An 18587-nucleotide genomic window follows, 5' to 3' on the forward strand; every position below is an offset into this window, starting at 1 on the left:
TGGCTGTGCACATTTATTATTGGGGGCTTTGCTGTCACCAAGTGGCTTTAATCTGCATGAAGGTTGTAGAGAGGAGGGGTGGGAAGGGACCCTCCTCCTGCAGGGTGAGCACACCAGGAAAGTCTGGGAGCAGGGCTGGGATGCAGCTGGCTCAGGGACAGGAGGAACAGGGTCCTCTGACAGTACCTGGTGCTCTGGGGCTGTTCTGGAGCTGTCACAGCTCCAGCACTGCTCGGATGATCCCACAGGCCTGACTGTGAGCAGTGCAGCTCCCAGCCCCATTCCCAGCAGCTTTCCTGTCCTCCAGCCCTGGTGGAGCAGGATTTGTGGGGGATCACAGAGCAGGATCTGCTGAGGGGAGCATCGGAGCTGGCTGCTGCAGGAGCCGTCCCTGGGCAGCCCAAGAAGCTCTGCACCCTGTTCTGCACCTTTTGTCTTGCCAGGAGAGTGGGATTTGCTTCAGCTGGAGCTGGGTCCCTCCGGGGAGCAGTCCCTGCCCTGCTCCATCCCCACAAACAACACGACAGAGGCACAAATTAATACTTCTCCGACAATTCCCACCCACCCATGGCCCAACATCATCCCCAGGCCAGTTCCCACTGCCTCCTGCAGCCTCCCCTCCATCCACAAACACCTCGATGACCACACATTCCCCATGGAAGCAGCAGGAAGCTGCTCACAGGCCCTTCGTGTCCCCTTTGGGACACAATCCTGGCAGTGCTGGACCCTCACTCCCGACCTGGGAATGCAGCACTGCCCCTCTGGGCTGGAGGAGCTGGATGTGGAGCCACAGACGGACGGAAGACACCTTTAAGGGGATGGCACTGAGTCTGCCCAGCTCAGGGGGCTGGTGCCAGGCATTCAGAGCTGTGACAGGGACAAACAGCAGGCCCGTGGTCAGTGTGAGGAGAAACAAGTGGTCCCCGAGGAGCTGCTGGGCTCGCAGAGGGTTTGTTTGCTCCATCGAGCTGGATGCTTGCAAAAACCTTCATTTTAACCAGTGTAATTTCCTCACTGGCAGGAGCAAATAAAAGAGGCAGCAAGAGCAACAAACCCTCAGCCTTATTTTTCAAGCGTCTTTTTGAACAAGGGTTAATCAACAGTAAATTTAAGAGGCCCCTGGAGGGAGCCACCAGCAGCCCACGCTGACTCACAGCCCCAAATTTACCGCAGCCAGGAGCTCATTTGCATTTCCTCCCGCATGCAGAGAGCAGCAGGAACAGAAGAGGTTTGTAGGGAAAAGGGGTGGAGAGCAGGGAGGACCGGCGGCAGCGGCGATGCTTTGGGTATAAAGAGCATGGGAGGAAAGCGAGGCAGCAGTGCAGGGACTGCAGCGCGCAGGGATGGGCGGCAGCGGGGCTGACTCACTGCATTCCTGCATCGGGCTCCTGGCAATTTCCGCAGGTAGGGACCGCTCCTGGCACGGGACACGGGCTTGGGACAGCGGGACACCCCCCCTTTTCCGAGGGGGTTAAAGAGGCTGTTTATCCGCAGCCTTCTCTGCCCGGGGAAAGCTTTTCGAGCCCTGCGCCTGCTTGGGCGGCCAACAAAATATTTGTGTTGGCTCCCGAGGGCTGGCCCGAAGTTTTGTACTCGTTCCACACTGGGTGGGAAGCAAATCCAAACTTTTTCATAGTCACTGTAGTAAATCATCTCGGTTTGGATGCAGTTTCCTCCCCTTTCCTTTTCCAGCCCTTCTCCCTGCTGCTCTGTTTTCCGTGTTGCTCCCTCTCACTTGCTCCTTCTTTGTGTCCCATCTTCCCGGATTTTTTCGGCTGGTTTCCCATCAGTACGAGGCTGGAGGGATCAGCTGCAGGGTGTGTGTGTGTCTGTCTGCCTTTTGTGGATCTGGAATCCTGGGTTTTTACCTTTATCTGGCAACTTTCAAACTCTTCCATACATTCCCAGCGTGGGTTGGGTTGGGTTGGAAGGGACCCTAAAGATGATCCAGTTCCATCCCAACCCTGCCCTCGACTCAACTCCAAAGCCTATCCAACCTGACCTTGATGGGATGGGGCACCCACAGCCTCTCTGGGCAACCTCACGTGATTCATTCCAAGATTTTTCAATCCAGGCACCCAGAAAGGAGCGAGACCTTGGGCACAAACCTAGTCAGGCTCACTCCTCCAGCTCTTTAGGCTTTCCTTTTTGCAGACCTTGTGCTGTTATTTTCCCTCTGTTCCCTGCCCTGTCCACCCTGATCATCTGCAGGTTTTTGGGCTGGGTTTACAAGCTCTTTGTGCTTTCCCCCTGTGTGTCCTGCAGGATCTCTGCTGCTGGCTGTGCATTTCTACAGCTCCCCCCGAGCCGTGCCGCTGATCCCCAGCACAGCTCTCGGGGTCCTGCTGCTGATCCTGTCGGCTCTCCTGGCCTATGCAGGTAAGATCTGGGGCTGGCCAGGCCCAAAGACTCCCTCCCACGGCTTTGCACATCCAGGTCTGCTCTGCCAACAGGATACAAACCCCAGCAGCCTCGCTGGACCACCCATCCCTTCTCCCAGAGGTGTGTGTTGTCCAGAGAAGCTGTGGCTTGGATCCCTGGAAGTGTCCAAGGCTGGGTTGGACAGGGCTTGGAGCAGCCTGGGATGGTGGAAGGTGTCCCTGCCCATGGCAGGGGTGGGATGGGATGAGCTTTGAGGTCCCTCCCAACCCAAACCATTCCATGGCTCGGTGTCAGCACAGCAAATTTCTCCTCTATAGGCAAGAAAAAAAATCCATGTTTCAAATCCATTTGTTTTAAACAAATGCTCTACCAGGATCTCAGAGTTTTAACACACTGGATGCACCATTTCTCTCCCAGGCTTTCTGAGAGTGCTTTCAGCATCCATGGATTGAAATGTCCATGGGTTAATGCCAAGAGATGGTGCCTCTACCTGAGAGAAAACAATCACTGCCTAGAGCCAAATCCACACTTTCTAGAATGAATGTTGAATTATTCATTCTTTGTAACTCATAGCAGTGAGAACATGAGATTACAGAGTCATCAAATCACAGAATTGCTCAGGTTGGAGAAGACCCTAAAGGTTGTCAAGTCCAACCATCAACCAGCACGGCCACTATGGTCACCACTAAGTGTCCTCAAGTGCCACATCCACGTGTCTTTTGAACACTTCCAGGGATGGGGACTCCACCACTGCCCTGGGCAGCTGTGCCAGGGCTGGACAGCTCTTTCCATGAGAAATTTTCCCTGACACTCAATCTCAACCTCCCCTTGAGGCCATTTCCTCTCGTTCCCTGTGAGAAAAGCCTGAGCCCTCAGTACAACCTCCTTCCAGGTAGTTGGCGAGTGTGGCAAGGTCCCCCTGAGCCTTCTTTTCTCCAGGACAAATCCACCATCAGGCAGGACCTGTGCTGATCCTTGCTCCGTAGTGATCCTGCTTCCCGCCTTTCCCAGCTCCCGCTTCCCACATCCTGCTGTGGGACGTGGGAATCACAGCCCTGTCTCCCTTCATTCCGCAGGGATCCGGAGAAGCCTCAGGAATGCCTCCCTGCTGGTGTCCCTGTGCCTGACCCTGTCAGCCCTCTGGAGTGGTTATGGAGTGATCCTCATCCTGGCAGGGCAGGGGCTGCTGCCCGAGCCGGGGGACGCCCGCGATGCCCTGGTGCCAGGCCTGGCCACCTTCACCCTGGCCCTGCTCCTGGTGGCCGTGGTGGGTTTCCTGAGCAGAGAGCCCGTCCTGGCCCTGGTGGCTGCCGCCACGTCCCTGGCCAGTGCCCATGAGGTGGCCCTGCACTATAGCTCCTCGCTTGGCCCCTCGGCCGTGGCTTGCAGCCACCTCCTTGTCTGCTTGGTCGGGGGCTACTTTGCCCTGGGGAGGATCCTCTACTTCCTCACCAAAGGGAAAGTTGTTCTCTCTGGCACGGATCTCACCGAGAGAAAGTCCCAGGAGCAAGGCTGGGGCGACGCTGGCAGTACCAACCCCTTTGCAGCCCCCGGGCTGCTCCTGAACATGCTGTCGGCCAGCGTCTTCTGCTGCCGGCTCCTGGGGGTCACCCACACGCTCTCCCTGGGCCACGTGCCCTGGCTGTGGGCAGCTGGCACCTTCCAGATCGGCATCTGTGTGTTGTCCTACCGTGCGATGGATGTTCTCATGGCCACAGCCTTTGGCTTCACTGCCATCCTCAAATTCGCCGGAGGTTACTGCCTCCTGTACCCCGCCTGGCAGCCAGAGGAGCCGTCTTTCCCAACCCCATTCCTGGTGGTTTTCTCCATCCTTTTCGCTGTCTTGGCTCTTTTCCTCTCCCTCCGGAGCCCCATGGATGGCCTGTACTTGCTGGTTTTTGTCGCCTACTGCATCGCCTTGGCTTGCAGCCCCCGGGGGTTTTTTGCAGGTGGCCCCCAAGGCGTGGACGTGGCCATTTTTGTGGCCTCGGCCTTGGTGGCTCTGATTCACCTGTACAATGGGAGGGCAAAGGCCAAGATCCCGACAGGCAAGGCTGCTGTGAAGGCCCTCCTTGCTCGCAGCAGCCTCCTGAAGCTGCGGGAGGGGCCGGACCTTCACACTCCCTACCTGGGCTATTCCAAGTATGCCGATGCAGAAGTCCTTGCCTATGCCTGCAGTGTCCTGGCTTCTTTTGCTCTAACAGCCACAGGAGACCCCCAGGCTCCCCTTGCCACCGTTGTCATTCCATGGGTGGTGGTTGCTGGTGGGGTCCTGAAGCTTCTTGGCGGCTCAGTGGCCTTTGCCCGGGGTAAAACCCTGGAGAGCAGTGCCTTCATCCTCTACTCCGTCATGTGGATCATCTGGGGCCTGACCAGGTACGGCGGCCTCTACGGCACCGCCAGGAGCTTCCACGCAGCTGTGGGCATCGTTGCCTTCATGCTCTTCAACAGCTTCATCGTCATCTGCTCGCTCTTCTTAAACATGGCCTGGTTCTTCTACTCCCTCACGTACATGCTGATCGCTGTCAGCTTCCTGCTGGATGCCATCCACGCCCTTCCCGTGGGATACGACATCGCTGCCACCCTCATCTTTGGGCTGGTCAGCTTCTACTGCTTCCTGGCTGCCCTGTCCAGCAGCACCTTTGAGGGTAGCTCCTTGCCCATGGGGAGGCCCATAGTGCGGCTCAGTGGTGTCGGGGCAGGAGACACCAAGTGCCTTCACCTGCCTGCCAGGAAAGCTTCCTCAGTCAAGAGAATTGCAGGTAAGGGAAAAACAGAGGGCAGGATGTGGGGATAGAGGGGAAATTCTGGGAGGTTTTGTAGTAGGACGCTCCTAAAAGGACTTTATCCCAATCAGAGAACCACAGAATGGTTAGAGTGGGAAAGGACCTTAAAGCCCATCTTGTTCCTTGGGCAGGGACACCTTCCACTAGACCAGGTTGCTCCAAGCCCCATCCAACCTGGCCTTGATGTGGAAACCTGGGTGATGTGGTGACGTTTTGGTAACGTGGGCCAAGTTACAGGAGCCACGGGCTGAGTCGGGCAGTGACTTCCCGGCTGAGTCTCCTGCATCGTTTCCCTGTGTCCTCATCTGGTCTGAGACCCAGGAATCCTCTGAGCTGGGGCTTCCACCCAAAGCTTGGCACAGAGAAAGCAGAGCAAATGCTTGGTCCTTGCTGCCTCCACTCTGGCCCAGAACCGCCCCCAAATGCCAGATACCCCCCTTGGAGGAGTGCTGGGAAAATGCACTGCCAGAGCTGGGGAAAGGAGAGGAGAGCACCACGCTGTGTGTCAGCTCTGCCCCGGGAATGACACCCCTCACCTGCCACTCAAGGGCTCCTGCCCTGTTCCAATGCCAACAGATATCCTGAGGAACGGCGGCACCTGCGGCATCCCCACGGACACCGTCTACGTGCTGGTGGCCGCCTGCAACCGGCCTGACGCCGTGGAGAAAGCTCACCGGTGAGTCCTGGCACCTGGGCTGGGCTCAGGAACCTTCCAGAACTGGCTGCAGCACCTGCTGAGAGCAAGGCAGCTCAGCCTTGGTGGGAGCAGCGAGGTGGGGAGAAGGTCCAGGTGAGGAAAGGAGGGAATTGAGCTGTGGATATGTTCTGGGATACTGAAGGCTGATGGAGCCGGGTGACTTGGACACCACAAGAAATCCAAGCCGGTGGCAAATGGGGCAGGGGGTTATTGTTCTCACTTGGAGGTACATGTTGTCACCACAGAACCCCTCTGGTGACAACAGGTTCTTGCTGTAAACCCCTTGTGTTTGTGGGGTTTCCTCAGAACTTGGGCCGTTGGAATTTTACCCATCACTACACAAGAAGTTAGAGCCTTGATTCGGAATAGACGTTCCTGATTGGGAATGCTGATTAATGTCCCTTTTTTTGTCCAGTCAGTTGTTGAACAGTTCTATTTTTACTCCAGACTGCTGACCTGGGGCAGGGCCTGCACGCCTTGTCTTAGCTCTCTAGACCTCACCAACAGCTTCCTTTCCTTGAAATTAAATCCCTGTCTTATTTCCAGCCTTATCTTTCCTTCCCTCTTTTCCAGGTCCAAGCGCCAGGCTCAGGATCGCCCCATGTCCCTCTGGATTTCCAGCCTAAAGCAACTGGAACCCGCCAAGCATTTGTTCACTCCCCTCCTCTGGGACTTCATGGAGGCTGCCTGGCCATCTCCCATTAGCTTGGTCATTCCCAGAGGTGAGGAAATGCTGTTTATTCCAAGCTCTCTGGAGAGCTTTGTGTTTGAAATTCCTAAAACTGCGAACCCCTGCAACACCACATGTCCCATAGGGATATTCCTGTTACAATGGTTGTGTTTGGACCGAGGTAAATCAGTAAGAGCTGAGTGGCTCTGCTTGCTGCAGGTAAATGGGTGGATTTCCTGGGAATGAAGGACTCTGCTAAATACGTTGGGACCCCTCAGAGTGTGGCCATCCGCATCCCCGACTGCTCCGTCACCACACACCTCATCGACCTGGTGAGTCAGAGCACCGCAGCCCTGGTGACCAGACCCCTTCTTTGAGAAGGGCTGGGGTCTGCAGGCAGCTGGGAGGGATTTTATGGCAGCAAAGAGGGGAAAAGGAGCAACCACCAGGTCAGGAAATCAGGAGAATTACCTTAACATGCACAGTTCCATTTCCAGTGCAGAACACTGTTGGAAGCATGGACCTCTCTGAGGCCAGAGTAACTTCAGAAGGGGCAGAAAGTGGTCACAGGAACTGTGATATCCTGAGTGTTCTAGGACTAGGCAAGTCCTGTTGCTGGAAAGTTAGATGTCATTTCCTGGCCATCATCACCAAACCCGAATTCGTCAGTGCCGGTCACTCCAATGCAGTTTGGTGGGACTGTGGTTGCCTGCAAAGAAGGGGCCTCACCTGGGTGAGCCACACTGAGCTCTCTTCAGAGCCACAGGTGAAGCTGAGAGCTCGAGTCACCCATTTCATCCCAAAAGTCCTGCTCAAGGCTTTGCCTCCCGTTTTTCTGCCGCCAGGTTGGCCCCATCGTGGTCACATCAGCCAACCCAACGGGAGAGGCTGACACGACGCACCACAACCAAGTGTATGCCAAGCTGGGAGATAAGGTAACCAAGAGATGTGGGAATGGAAAAATGCAACCGCTTTGTTTCCAGAAGGAAAATCTATGGATGGTATCAGGAATCTGGAAAAGCCTCTAATTTTAAAAAAATCTCATGGGTGGTCCTCATGCTGGTGTCAAGGAGAAAAGAGATTTTAAAACACAGATCTTGGTGCAAAACCAAAACTCTTCTGCTTTACACAGTGCAGTTATGGCTTGGCAACGTGAGTCGGTTCATATTCAAATATGGGATGATGGGAGCAAGAAAAAATTCCTCCTTGTTTACAAGCAATCAAATCCTGGTGCCTGAATGTGCCAGGGCTCCAGCTGGCATTGGGCTGTGAGAACTCAGGGATTCCCATCTAAAACTGGTGCCGAGCTCCAAAATATTCCTGGCTTTTAGAGCTTTCATGGGAGTGTCATGGTCATGGCCTTCCATTGGTTTTTTAGGTGGGATATCAGGGAAAGGTTCTTTCCCTAGAGGGGGCTGGCACTGCCCAGGGTCCCCCAGGGAATGGGCACGGCCCCAGGGCTGCCACAGCTCCAGGAGCACTTGGAAGGGTGGAATTGTTGGTGTGTCCTGTGCAGGACCAGGGGTTGGGTTGGTGGTGCCTGTGGATCCTTCCAGCCCAAGATGATTCCATGATTCTACAATTTCACTGCTGAATTCTCAGGGTTTTACATTTTTGTGTCATCATGGCAGCTTCAAACAAGAGGTGGTACAAATCTTCCACCTCTAACTCCTCAAAAATCAAAACTTTGTGCGCATTTTCTTTGTGGATGGGACTTCCCCAGAGCTCCTCAGCTGCTGCACACCTGCCTGTGCTGTGCTGCTGACCCCACAGAGCTCTCCCTGTCCTTGCTTTGAGGTTCATCCACTCCAAATGTAGCGCTGGTGTTGCTGCAGTGGGGCAGGAAGGAGCAGCATTGCCTTTGATGAGAATTATTTGCTGTTGAGAGGGAAAACTCTCCCTTTCCAAGGGGAATTTGATGTGGAAATACGCTGGTTTTAGGTGGATGCAGTTCTTTGTGGTGGGCCTTCTCCAGAGAACATTGCCTCCACCGTGGTGGACTGCACCAAGATCGACAGTGGGAACATTGGATTCTTCCGAGTCGGCATCATCCCCAAGTCTCAGGTGAAATTCTGCTGGATTCAATTTCCATTACCTTTCTCCCTGCCCATGGAGGACCTTTAAAGGTCGCTTCCAACCCGTTATTTTATTACTTGATTATCTCAACAGCCGGAGAAGAAATCAGTGCTCTCCCCTAATTCCTAACTGACTCCCAGCTGTGTTTACTCATTCCAGGTGCTGCAGATCCTGGAGCAGGTGCAGAAGAAACACCTGGTGGGCCCTGGGGGTGGCACTTTCCCCACAAAAGGCTGGGCAGAGCTCCAGAGCCGTGGCCACGCTGTGCACAACGGGGTGGGCAGAGCTGCCCCGGCGGCTCCCGGTGCCGAGCATCACACCCGCTTCTGACTCCCACAGCCGCGTGCTCACCGGGACATCGTCTGCTGGAAAATGCCAAACTGGGGAATGGGAGAGGCTTCCCAGCTCGCTGTGGGGGTGACTCATTCATCTTTCTATGGACACTGCTCAAATATCCCAGTGCCTCGCAAACCACAGGCACCCAGCAGGAAAATTTTCCCTTAGGGACACGGCCAGCTTTCCTTGGAGCTCAGTCACCACCAAAGCAAGCTTTCCTTTGGTGACAGGCTGGCCCCAGAGTTACAGAGCTTCATCCCTGTCACTGGGAGGGAACCCCTTGGATTTGGGGCGTGGAGGGAGGTGAAGTGGTGCAGAGTTACATGGTGGGGGAAAAACACTGCATAAAACTTGAATCACACAGAACCCTTTAGGTGGGAAAAGACCTTTCCAGTCCTGGAGTCCAGCCGTCCCCCCAGCACTGCCAAAGCCACCGCTGACCCATGTCCCCAAGTGCCACACCAGGTGGGACAGGAGGAGGGGAGATGTGTCCAGGTGCTCTGCTGGAGGATCCAATGGTCTTGGCAAAGCCTGGGCTCGGGGCTGGCGGTGTCTCCTGCTGAGTTCTCGTCAGAGTGGAGGTCACCCATGTTCCACCCCACTTGGGAGGTCTTTCCTCTGTTGGGAGAACCCAACAATCCAGAGAAATGCCGTGACCTGAGGGGCCATTTCTGTATTTCACTCTCAGTGTCAGGGTGGAATTCCCATTTGGATGACTCCAATACTATATCCTTAAAGGTGCTGGAGCTTTAGGGAAGACCCTCCCTGTCCATATTATGAATTTCAGGAGCTCAGTCTCCATGTGTGTGAGGATGCCAAGAGCTGGTCTCTTGCCTTGCAGCCCAACTCTTCCCATATCATGGCACGTTTCCTCCAGAGTGCAAATTCCATAGGATCAGAGGAAGGAATTCCAGCCACTCCAGGCAGTTGTTTGTCTTCTCCAGGGGCCCAACTTCTCTGCAAACTCCTGACATACAGGGGAGGAGTTGGAGATATGCTCACCCATGACCTCACTGGCATCACTGGGACATGGTGGGATGGCCCCTGGAGCGTAGCAGTGGGAAGATACGGACTTTTTGGGAAGGACAGGCAGTGTGGAGTGGTGGCTGCTGACCAGGAGGAGTTGGGAAGGAGTCTCAAACCTTCGTGAGGAGTTTTCCTTGGCAAACACTGCAGTTACGGCTTGCTCCCTCTCCAAAAACTGCTGATCTTATTCTCACCTGACTCAGGTGCAAGGTGCTGATCAAACTCCAGCTGAAACCAATCCATTGATCATTGATTTCACCTGAAGTTGCGCTGGAATTTAAGGATAAAAGTGGTGCAGTCGGAGGTGCCCGACCTCGACGAACTCTGGCAAAATGGGGTCTCCTCAACTTGTCCTCACAGAGCTGGCTCTCTTCCTGCAGAGAAAATTCCAGAGAATTCAGTGTGCTCAATAATTTTGCTGGTCTACTTCCTGTATCTCCTTGGAGTTTATTAAAACTGGATTTTAGAAAGCAATAAAATATTTTCGATGAACAGATCTCACCCAGGGCTGTGCAGTCGTGACGAAACATTGCGGGGCAACTGGTTCTGGGTGTTGGGGCTCCTGGCCATGCAGGATCCGAGCGGGATCTCGGGAGGGAGTCAAACTGTGACACTTCCAGGGTGGGGAAGAGGAGGGAGGGAGAAGATAACTCCTCACAGCAGCTGCTGGTACCAGCTCAAAAACTCCAGGGCTGAATTTCACCCCTTCATCACTAAAAAAAACAACCCCATAAACACCAAAATCTGAGGGAATGTGGAAAGAAGTGGGAATTTGGAGAGGTGCAGAGGCATCTCAAAGCGTTTTGGTGAGGGAAAACTGCCCTGGCTTAAACATACCAGGGGTGCTGCTGCCCTGTGCTGCAAATAATGGTTTTTTAGGGTGGCACAAATTAAAAGTGGCTCAAAAAAAAATGTGTTCTTCGTTTTGTGCTTCATCTGGATCCGTTCTTCCTCTTTGTCTCCATGTTTTTTGGCTTTTATTCACAGAAAACACTGGTTTCAGTCTCAGGACACTGGGGGAAGCATTTCTCACTTTGCTCAAGTGAGGCAAGGAGAGGTTTAATTTCAGGCTTGATTTTACCCCACCCACAGCTCTCCCATGTACCAGCAAACCGGAAAGGAACGGTTTAGGGAAAAGGAGATTTAAATGGGATCTTTCACTTAAATCAAGGCAAAAAAAGATTTCTACTATTTCCACAGTTTCCCAGCATTTAAGGGGAAGCAAAACACTTTTGCAGAGAAACGGAGGGAGGAAAGAAGTTACTGTTTTAAGTGGCAAATCCAAAACACTTCAGTCAGAAAGGGCTGAGATAAACATTTGAATATTTGGGTACATGTGCTGAAAGATCAGGGATCAGATCTGTTTTGGGCTATCAGCAGGAGTATTTTCATCACTGAAACTGGAGGTTATGGTCAGAAAAGGTGGTCTCCTCAAGGGAGACCCTCACTGAGCCCTTCTGTCCTGCTCAAGGGGAAGGAGCTGCTCCATCCCTGTGTTCTGGACAAGGGGGACAGAAGAGGGGGTGAGGGCCTCACACCTCCACCACAGGGGGAGGAAAACCAGAAGAGGCTCCTCTGAAACCAATTTGGGTTGCATTGTCAATGTCTAGGAGATCTTCAGGCCTGAAAGGTCAGCCTGGGAGACAAAACAACCTCATGAATGGGGCTCTTTGTGAACCAGCCAGCTCTCCAATCCCACTGGGGTTGGAAACAACCCGGGAAGAAGGGCTGTCCCACCTTCCTCCTGCCCTTTGTGGAGTCTAGACATCCGTGTCAATGGAAAAAAGATTTAAAAAGGATGTAAAAGAAGTGTATTTTCCAGTGGCAGGAAAAAGCCAGCTCACCCTTCGAGAATAGAGCGGTGCCATAGGGACAGGAACTGACTCAGTGCCATCGCCCAGGACGTGTTGGTGGAGCCGGTGGCTCGGGGTGGGCAGAGCGTTTCCGAGGGGAAGGGCGGCTTCCCAGCCACAGCTGGGGCCAAACCAGCTCAGCAGAAGCCTTTGGACATGGGCAGGAATGTCCTTTGGCCACTTCTAACCTACAGGAGAACCCGGAGTTCTGGAGAACAGATGGGGACATTGGAATTGATGATCTTGGAGATCTTTTCCAACCTTATCGATTTTATGATTTTATGGCTCTCCTGTTGGGTTCTTCTGGAGAGTCAAAGTCTGTCTGTGGCTTGTGATGGGGGTATGGGGTAGAGGAAAAGGCAGGAATAAAGTCCTGCTTAATTGTGTCATCTTCAGTCAAAGCCAAGCCCTGTGATGTTGACAGGGTTGAGGGCACAGCTTCTGAAACCATGGCCCACAGCGGGTTCCTGTCACACTCACCTCGTTCCATTCTTCCTGCTGCTCCTCCCTTTCCCAGCAACAGCCTGGGGTCATTCGTGCGAAATTACCAGATAATCATCTCTATCAACAACAGAGTAACATCACTCAAAAGCCTGGGCCAGGTTTTCACCTGTTCCACAGAACAGCTGGGGTTTTACACCTGAGGGGGGCTGAGTTGTGGTGCCCAGCTGAGCAGCCTGGCCTAGAGCCACCCTGGAGACCCCACGTTCCTGCCAGAGGTAACGGCGCATTTAGAGATGGCTGGGTGACAGCAGCTGGGCCCTCAACCAAAGCAGGAAACCACTGTTAAATCCCAAAACTGAAGCTGGAAAAGACCTCAAAGCTCATCTCATTCCGCCCTCTGCCACGGGCAGGGACAGCTCCCACTATCCCAGGTTGCTCCAAGCCCCGTCCAACCTGGCCTGAGACACTTTGTCCTTTGCTGCGCGTCTCCCTCGTTGTGATTCTTGGTGCTGCTGGAGCTGCCTGCTGTGGAACAGCAGCAGAGAAATCTCCCTAGGGAACAGATGGATGATGTACAAAATCTTGGGGGAAAAAACAGCTTTCTGGAAATTGAGTTTCTTGAGACTCAACACCAATTAATGGGATTAATTAAATCCGGTTGTGACTCCATCGTGTTCGTCCTTTCTGCTTCCCCCCTGCTTTGAGGATTTCCATCCCCTCTTTCTGCCAGCTGGGGCTGAGGGAGGAAAGGCAGACCTGGTGGGGTCTTGGCCAGACCTTTGGGCAGACACTGGTGGGTTTGTGGGATCGCTGGATTCCCCTGCTCCATTCCCACACCACCTGCCAGTGCCAGAGGATCCCAAGGGATAACGGAGCAGTCAGGGCAGGGGGTCATGTGGGGCTGGATGGGGAGGTCTGCCCTGAACATCCAGTTCAGCAGCCCCAATAAATTCTTTGAGTGAAAATCTCGTGTTAAAGGGTCAACACTGTCAGTTCTTGTGAGAACTTTCCATTCCTTCCTGGAAAACACACAGAGATCTCACTCGTGTTATGATCTCGTTCTAGATAGCAAAACCCAGGAATTTCAGCAAATTCTTCTGCTCTGGGCACGGGATGGATGTCAGGGTTAGGACTGTTGTCCTGAGAGAGGTTCTTTTGTCCCAGCAGCTGGAACAGAGTCACTGAGGTCCCTCCAAGGCCCAGGCACCTCTGAGGAACCTCATGTTCCTGCTGCAGAAGAAGGTTCTTTGACCATCTCTCTGCCTTGGCTCTGTGCCATTCTTGTGCTCCCAACCCAAGTTTAGAGACATAACTGGCATTCCTTGCTCACCCAAGTGATCACATCCTCGTGGGAGACTCTCCACCTGAGCACCTCCATTCTCACACCCCGTTTTTCGTGTGACCCACCCAGCAGGAAGTAACGTGGGACTTTTGTGGAGTGACTTTGTTTCATGAGGAGTTTCAGTAAATACCCAGCCCCAAATTGCTTCCCTGACGCAGCACCAATTGCTGGAAGTGCAGCAACCCTTTGATCTCACTGCTGGTTTACACCACACAATCGCTTTCTTATCTGCTGGGTTGACTCAACTGATCATTCCCACTGCTGTGGGCTCCAGCATGACCCTGTGCACTCAGCAAAACCTCCCTAAAGGACCAGGATGTGCCCTGGTTTCCTTTCAGGAGTTCTTTAGAACCCAGAGGGTGGGTGAGAATCATCAACACTGACCCTACCCCGACCACACTCACCTTATCTCCTCAAAATTCCCAGCAGTCCCCAAACCACCTCTGGCATCCTGTGCCTGCAGCATTCCCAAGGTGCCTGTTGTCCCACACTGGGTTATCAGATCCTACATGACCCAAGGGGTCCCACTGACCCCTCTCACCCTCCTTCCCAACCCTACAATCGCTCCAGGCCCTCCTTCCCTTGCAAAACCAGCCGAGTCCTAGTTGGAAGAGCAGGAATTAGAAATGGCAAGTGAGGAAAGAGGGAGGGATAAGGAAGGAGCAGATGTGGAAGCTCGCTGAAGTTTTGGGAGTGAAGAAACCGAGTCCAAATGGTTGGACTGGTGATCTTACCAACCTCAATGAGTCCATGGTTCCATGACTCCTGGGCCATGGGATACAGGCTCCTTGGCCACAGGAGGAGCTGAGCTGGGCTTTCCACAGGCATTTAATGGTGATCCCGTTCTCCATCTCACTTCCAAGGTCTCGCTCTCAAGGGCCTGAGATGTGAGTCAAGGGAAGGTGGAGGCCTTGTCCAGCTCTCTTCATTGCTAAACCTTAATGTGAAACAGCATTTTGGAGGGTTCATAACTGAGAAGCCCGGCCTGGTGGAGCTGCCCCTGCCCATGAGAGTGGAATGAGATGGGATTTAAGGTCCCTCCCAACCCAAACCAGTCTGGAGTTTTGGGATTGCTGAAATGGGTTTTGCACAGCAGCGTGTGGATCCCTTGAGGTTGCCTTGTCTGTGGTGCTACAGATTCTGGAGATTTTTGAACTTTCTGAGCGTTTTTTGCCCAGAACAATTCCTCCTGTCTGTTGAGGGAGTGAGATGCCTAATGGAAGGGTAGGAGTTGGTTGTGTACATGCCTTCACAGCTTGTTTTTTCCTCCAACTCTGCCCAAAATAACATCGAAATTGATAAAATGCAAATTCACCTAGCTGTGACCTAACTGCCACCAGGAAGATGCATTGTCCTGCCTCATAAAATTATCTGGCAAATAGACTTCTTTGTGAAAATATTCCCAAGAAGGAAGGAGACGGGTATGGGCAGGGCAGAACCGAAACCAGACTGCAATGGCCTTGATGTGGGGCAGCTCCAGGAAGGGTGTCACCAACTTCTGGCCTAGGAAGAACTCTCTTGTTTTTAGTCTGAATCATGAGTTGGTCAAAGCTGCCATCAGAGAGGCAGGAGGATGGTTCTCTGTGCTGAGGCAGAGATGGAAGTGCAGTTTTCTGGGAAGCTGAGCTGGCCAAATCCTGCTTTCCTGAGAAAGGAGCCACCTCAGAGGCACAGGAGCCCTGGGGGTGCCCAAACGTGCTGTCACCCCCAGGCACTGGTCCCTTGGTCCCAGAACAGGCCTGGCCATGGAGGGCTTGATGGTCACTGCTCAATATTCCCTTCACAATCTCCTGGAGCACAGATGGAATGCCCAGCACCACCACTGGCACTGGTGCCATTTAATTCCTTGACAATGTGGACACGCAGCTTCGTACCAGCATTTTCCACCCGTGTTTCTTTTAATAAAAGAATTAATAAAATAATGTCCTGTTACCTAAAGCCTCCTCTCCCATCCCTGCCTCTCCTTCCCTCTCCCTGAGCACAAAAGGGGCTACCCCTCTCTGCCAAACCTGGTTCCCATCCCCGAAAATGATTTCATTGGAGCTCAGCTCACTTTGGAGCAAACACCAAGCTGAGAAGAGGGGTGGAAATTAATAAAACCACCCACAGGAGAGATTTAGGAATAAATATGACAAGGTTTGCAGCCTTTACCCTTAACTCTGGTTGACATTGCTGTTTCCATTGGGAAATGAGCCTTCCACACTGGGAACGAGCCTTCTCCAGCGTGCAGCAGGATGGAAAACACAACGAGAGGCGTTAAAAATTAGCAATAGCCCTGATGAAAGGCCCCTGTGTTCAGAGAGCCCGACTGAAGGAGTGGAAGGCTCCTGTTGTTGACCTAAGGGAGGTGTGTTTGTTTCCCTCTAAACTCGCAGGGGCTGTGGAGACCTGGGGAATTTACTTTGGAAGAATTGCGGGAATGTGACAATGGGGACCTTGCTCCGGGTCCCGGCTGGGTTTTTGTGCTGGGTTTGTGTGTCAAAGTCCCAGCAAGCTCCTGGGGGATGGGATTGAGCCATTTTCCAGCCTAGCTGGTCCTGGGAACTGCTCAGAGCCCAGTAACCAATTCCATCCTATGTTTGGCTCAAACAGAGCCAACAACACAACCAAAGAACCCCAGAATTATTTGGGTTGAAAGGCAACTTAAAGATCATCTCCTGCCATGGGTAGGGACTCCTTCCACTATCCCAGGTTGCTCCAAGCCCCATCCAACCTGGCCTTGGACGCTCCCAGAGATGGAGCATCTCCAGTATATCCCTACTATGAAAAAGATTTTTTTGTTAAAGTGCTGCAAATTACATTTCACAATAACATCAATTCCTTGCCGTTTATCTGGGATTTATCATGGCCTCTCAACCAGCAAATCTTTGCTCCACAATCTCCAGTGATGTTGGTCAGAAATTCCCAGCTGTGTGTGCAAGGCACAAATAACCTGGTCCAGGGGAAGGTGTCCCATGGCAGGGATTGGGAAAAGGGGGGATCTTTAAGGTCCCTCCTGCCCCAAACCATTCCAGGGTTCTCTGATTCCCCCAAACATGTTTTCTTAAAGGAATTACTCCGCTTTATTTAGCAGCAACATTGAAAAATCAAATTTACTTCCTTCTTTCCAGCAAAGAGAGGTGAGAGCTTGTTTCTGGAACAAAATGATTGTGCCATTTATTGTGTCAATTAAAAATCCCCTTATTTTTATCACCTGATGGTGGAAAACAGGTACAGAGCAAATATTCTGACCCATAATTACTCCTGAGTCACCAGAACACCCATGAGACACGAATACCAAAGTGAGCAGCCCAGACTATGGTGACTGCGGGGGTTTTTTCCCCTCTAAGATAACCTGTTTGTTTCCTTATTCAGTAAATCATAAAATCATAAAAACTCAATTAGTGCATAAAATTTTACACCCCTGGTTCTCGGCTGCCCGTTTTATTGATACCATTGTGCTCTTCTGGGAAGGGACTCTTTATGTAATTTGTACAAGGAAACACTAATCCTGGCTCTGCCTGAAATAAAGCCATAAGCTCCAGGTGTTTTCTTATCTTATAACCTAAATTCTGGATTTTTGTAGCTCTGGTTGGAATCTGTTTCTATTTTCACCCCGATTTGTAATCACAGTACTTTCCTCAAGGGCTGACACCCTTTACCTGCTGCAGAGCTCCAGAGGTGACTTTTCCATCCTTGCCTGGATTTGCCACGACCTGGCTGTTCAGTGTGAGCAGTGAAGGGGCACTTGGGGAGCTCCACATCCTTCCCTGGAGCTGACAATTCCCATGGCACCAACATGGAGATGGTCTAACACAGTCCCAGATCACAAGCCAAGAAGGGACTTTCTCCTTTTCTATTTTCTTGGGGTTTTTTTGTGGGTTTTTTTTTCCGTTCCAGCAGTTTATAGCCAATATTAACAAACCTGACTTGCTCAGGAAGTTCAAGTCGTTTTTCAAGCATTAAGGTATTTAAACATGACAGGAGTCCCGTGTTGTGGGACTTCACCACATGCCCTGAAGTTAAGCCTCTGCTGGGTGGTGATGAACCTCAGCTGGCACTCAACTTCCATTTATTGAATAAGTGTTTATCACACAACCATGGAATGGTTTGGCTTGGAAGGGACCTGGAAGCTCATCCCGTTCCAAGGCAGGGACACCTTCCACCAGCCCAGGTTGTTTAGCTGTCCTGAGACATGTGCAGGGAGGAGAGCCTGACTAAGCTCCACTTCCAGATGCTGGCACGGGCTGGGAAACCACAGGAGGCTGGGAATGCCCAGCTGTGCCCGAGTGGGTTTGCAGGGTCAGGAGGCTGCAGGGTGAAGGGGAGCCTGTGTTCCACCCCAGGAACGCCTGCCAAGGATCTCTAGCCGGGAGTTTGGGGAGCTGCTTGAATGAAACAACAGCCGTGACCTGGAGAAGGAGCAAAAGCTGCTATTTATGGTGGATTCTGAGTGCAAACGGAATGGCAGCAGCAGCTGGACAACAACGGCAGCGCCAAAGCAAGCGGAGCGCGCTCGGGGCAGGAGTTGGTGTTGACATGTCAGCAACGAGGCGTGGGAGGAATCCAGCCCCAGGGCTCCCAGATTTTCCTGCCCAGCTCCCGCAGCAGCAGGAGGAATCCAGCCCCAGGGCTCCCAGATTTTCCTGCCCAGCTCCCGCAGCAGGTGGGGTGTGTCCTGAGGGAGAATTCCATGAGCAAGGTGCTTCAAAGCAACGATAAGGAGCAAGAGAAGGGAAGGGTCTCATCCCCTGGGTGGTGGGAGGTGGGACTGTGGCTGTGCCAGGGGAATGGCCTCCCTGCCCAGAGCAGGAGGGAGGAGAGGGAACAACGGTAGGGAACTGGCAGAGGTCTCCCGCTTGGACACTACCTCCAGGATGGGAAAAACATTACAGAAAACCTCCAACCGGTCACGCACCTCGCAGTGTTTTGAAGCCTTCGGGTCTAACTCATTGTTTCCTTTGTTGAGGTTCTTTTTTAGCGAGTGGATTCCCTC

At 52.8% G+C, this 18587-nt stretch overlaps 1 protein-coding gene across 1 annotated transcript; it reads left to right on the forward strand.

Annotated features, from left to right (window-relative positions):
* Positions 1-1187: 1187 nt before the first annotated feature.
* On the forward strand, positions 1188-10474 carry LOC111929258 (uncharacterized). Its single transcript, XM_023926782.2, has 9 exons — positions 1188-1404; positions 2266-2379; positions 3459-5144; positions 5745-5844; positions 6439-6587; positions 6755-6867; positions 7381-7470; positions 8477-8599; positions 8771-10474. The coding sequence occupies exons 1-9, from the start codon at positions 1344-1346 to the stop codon at positions 8939-8941; spliced, it is 2607 nt and encodes an 868-aa protein (XP_023782550.2). The 5' UTR covers positions 1188-1343; the 3' UTR covers positions 8942-10474.
* Positions 10475-18587: the final 8113 nt, after the last annotated feature.

This window comes from Cyanistes caeruleus, chromosome 14 (genome assembly GCF_971803275.1).
Source record: "Cyanistes caeruleus chromosome 14, bCyaCae1.hap1.1, whole genome shotgun sequence".
Classification (NCBI taxonomy): Eukaryota; Metazoa; Chordata; class Aves; order Passeriformes; family Paridae; genus Cyanistes; species Cyanistes caeruleus.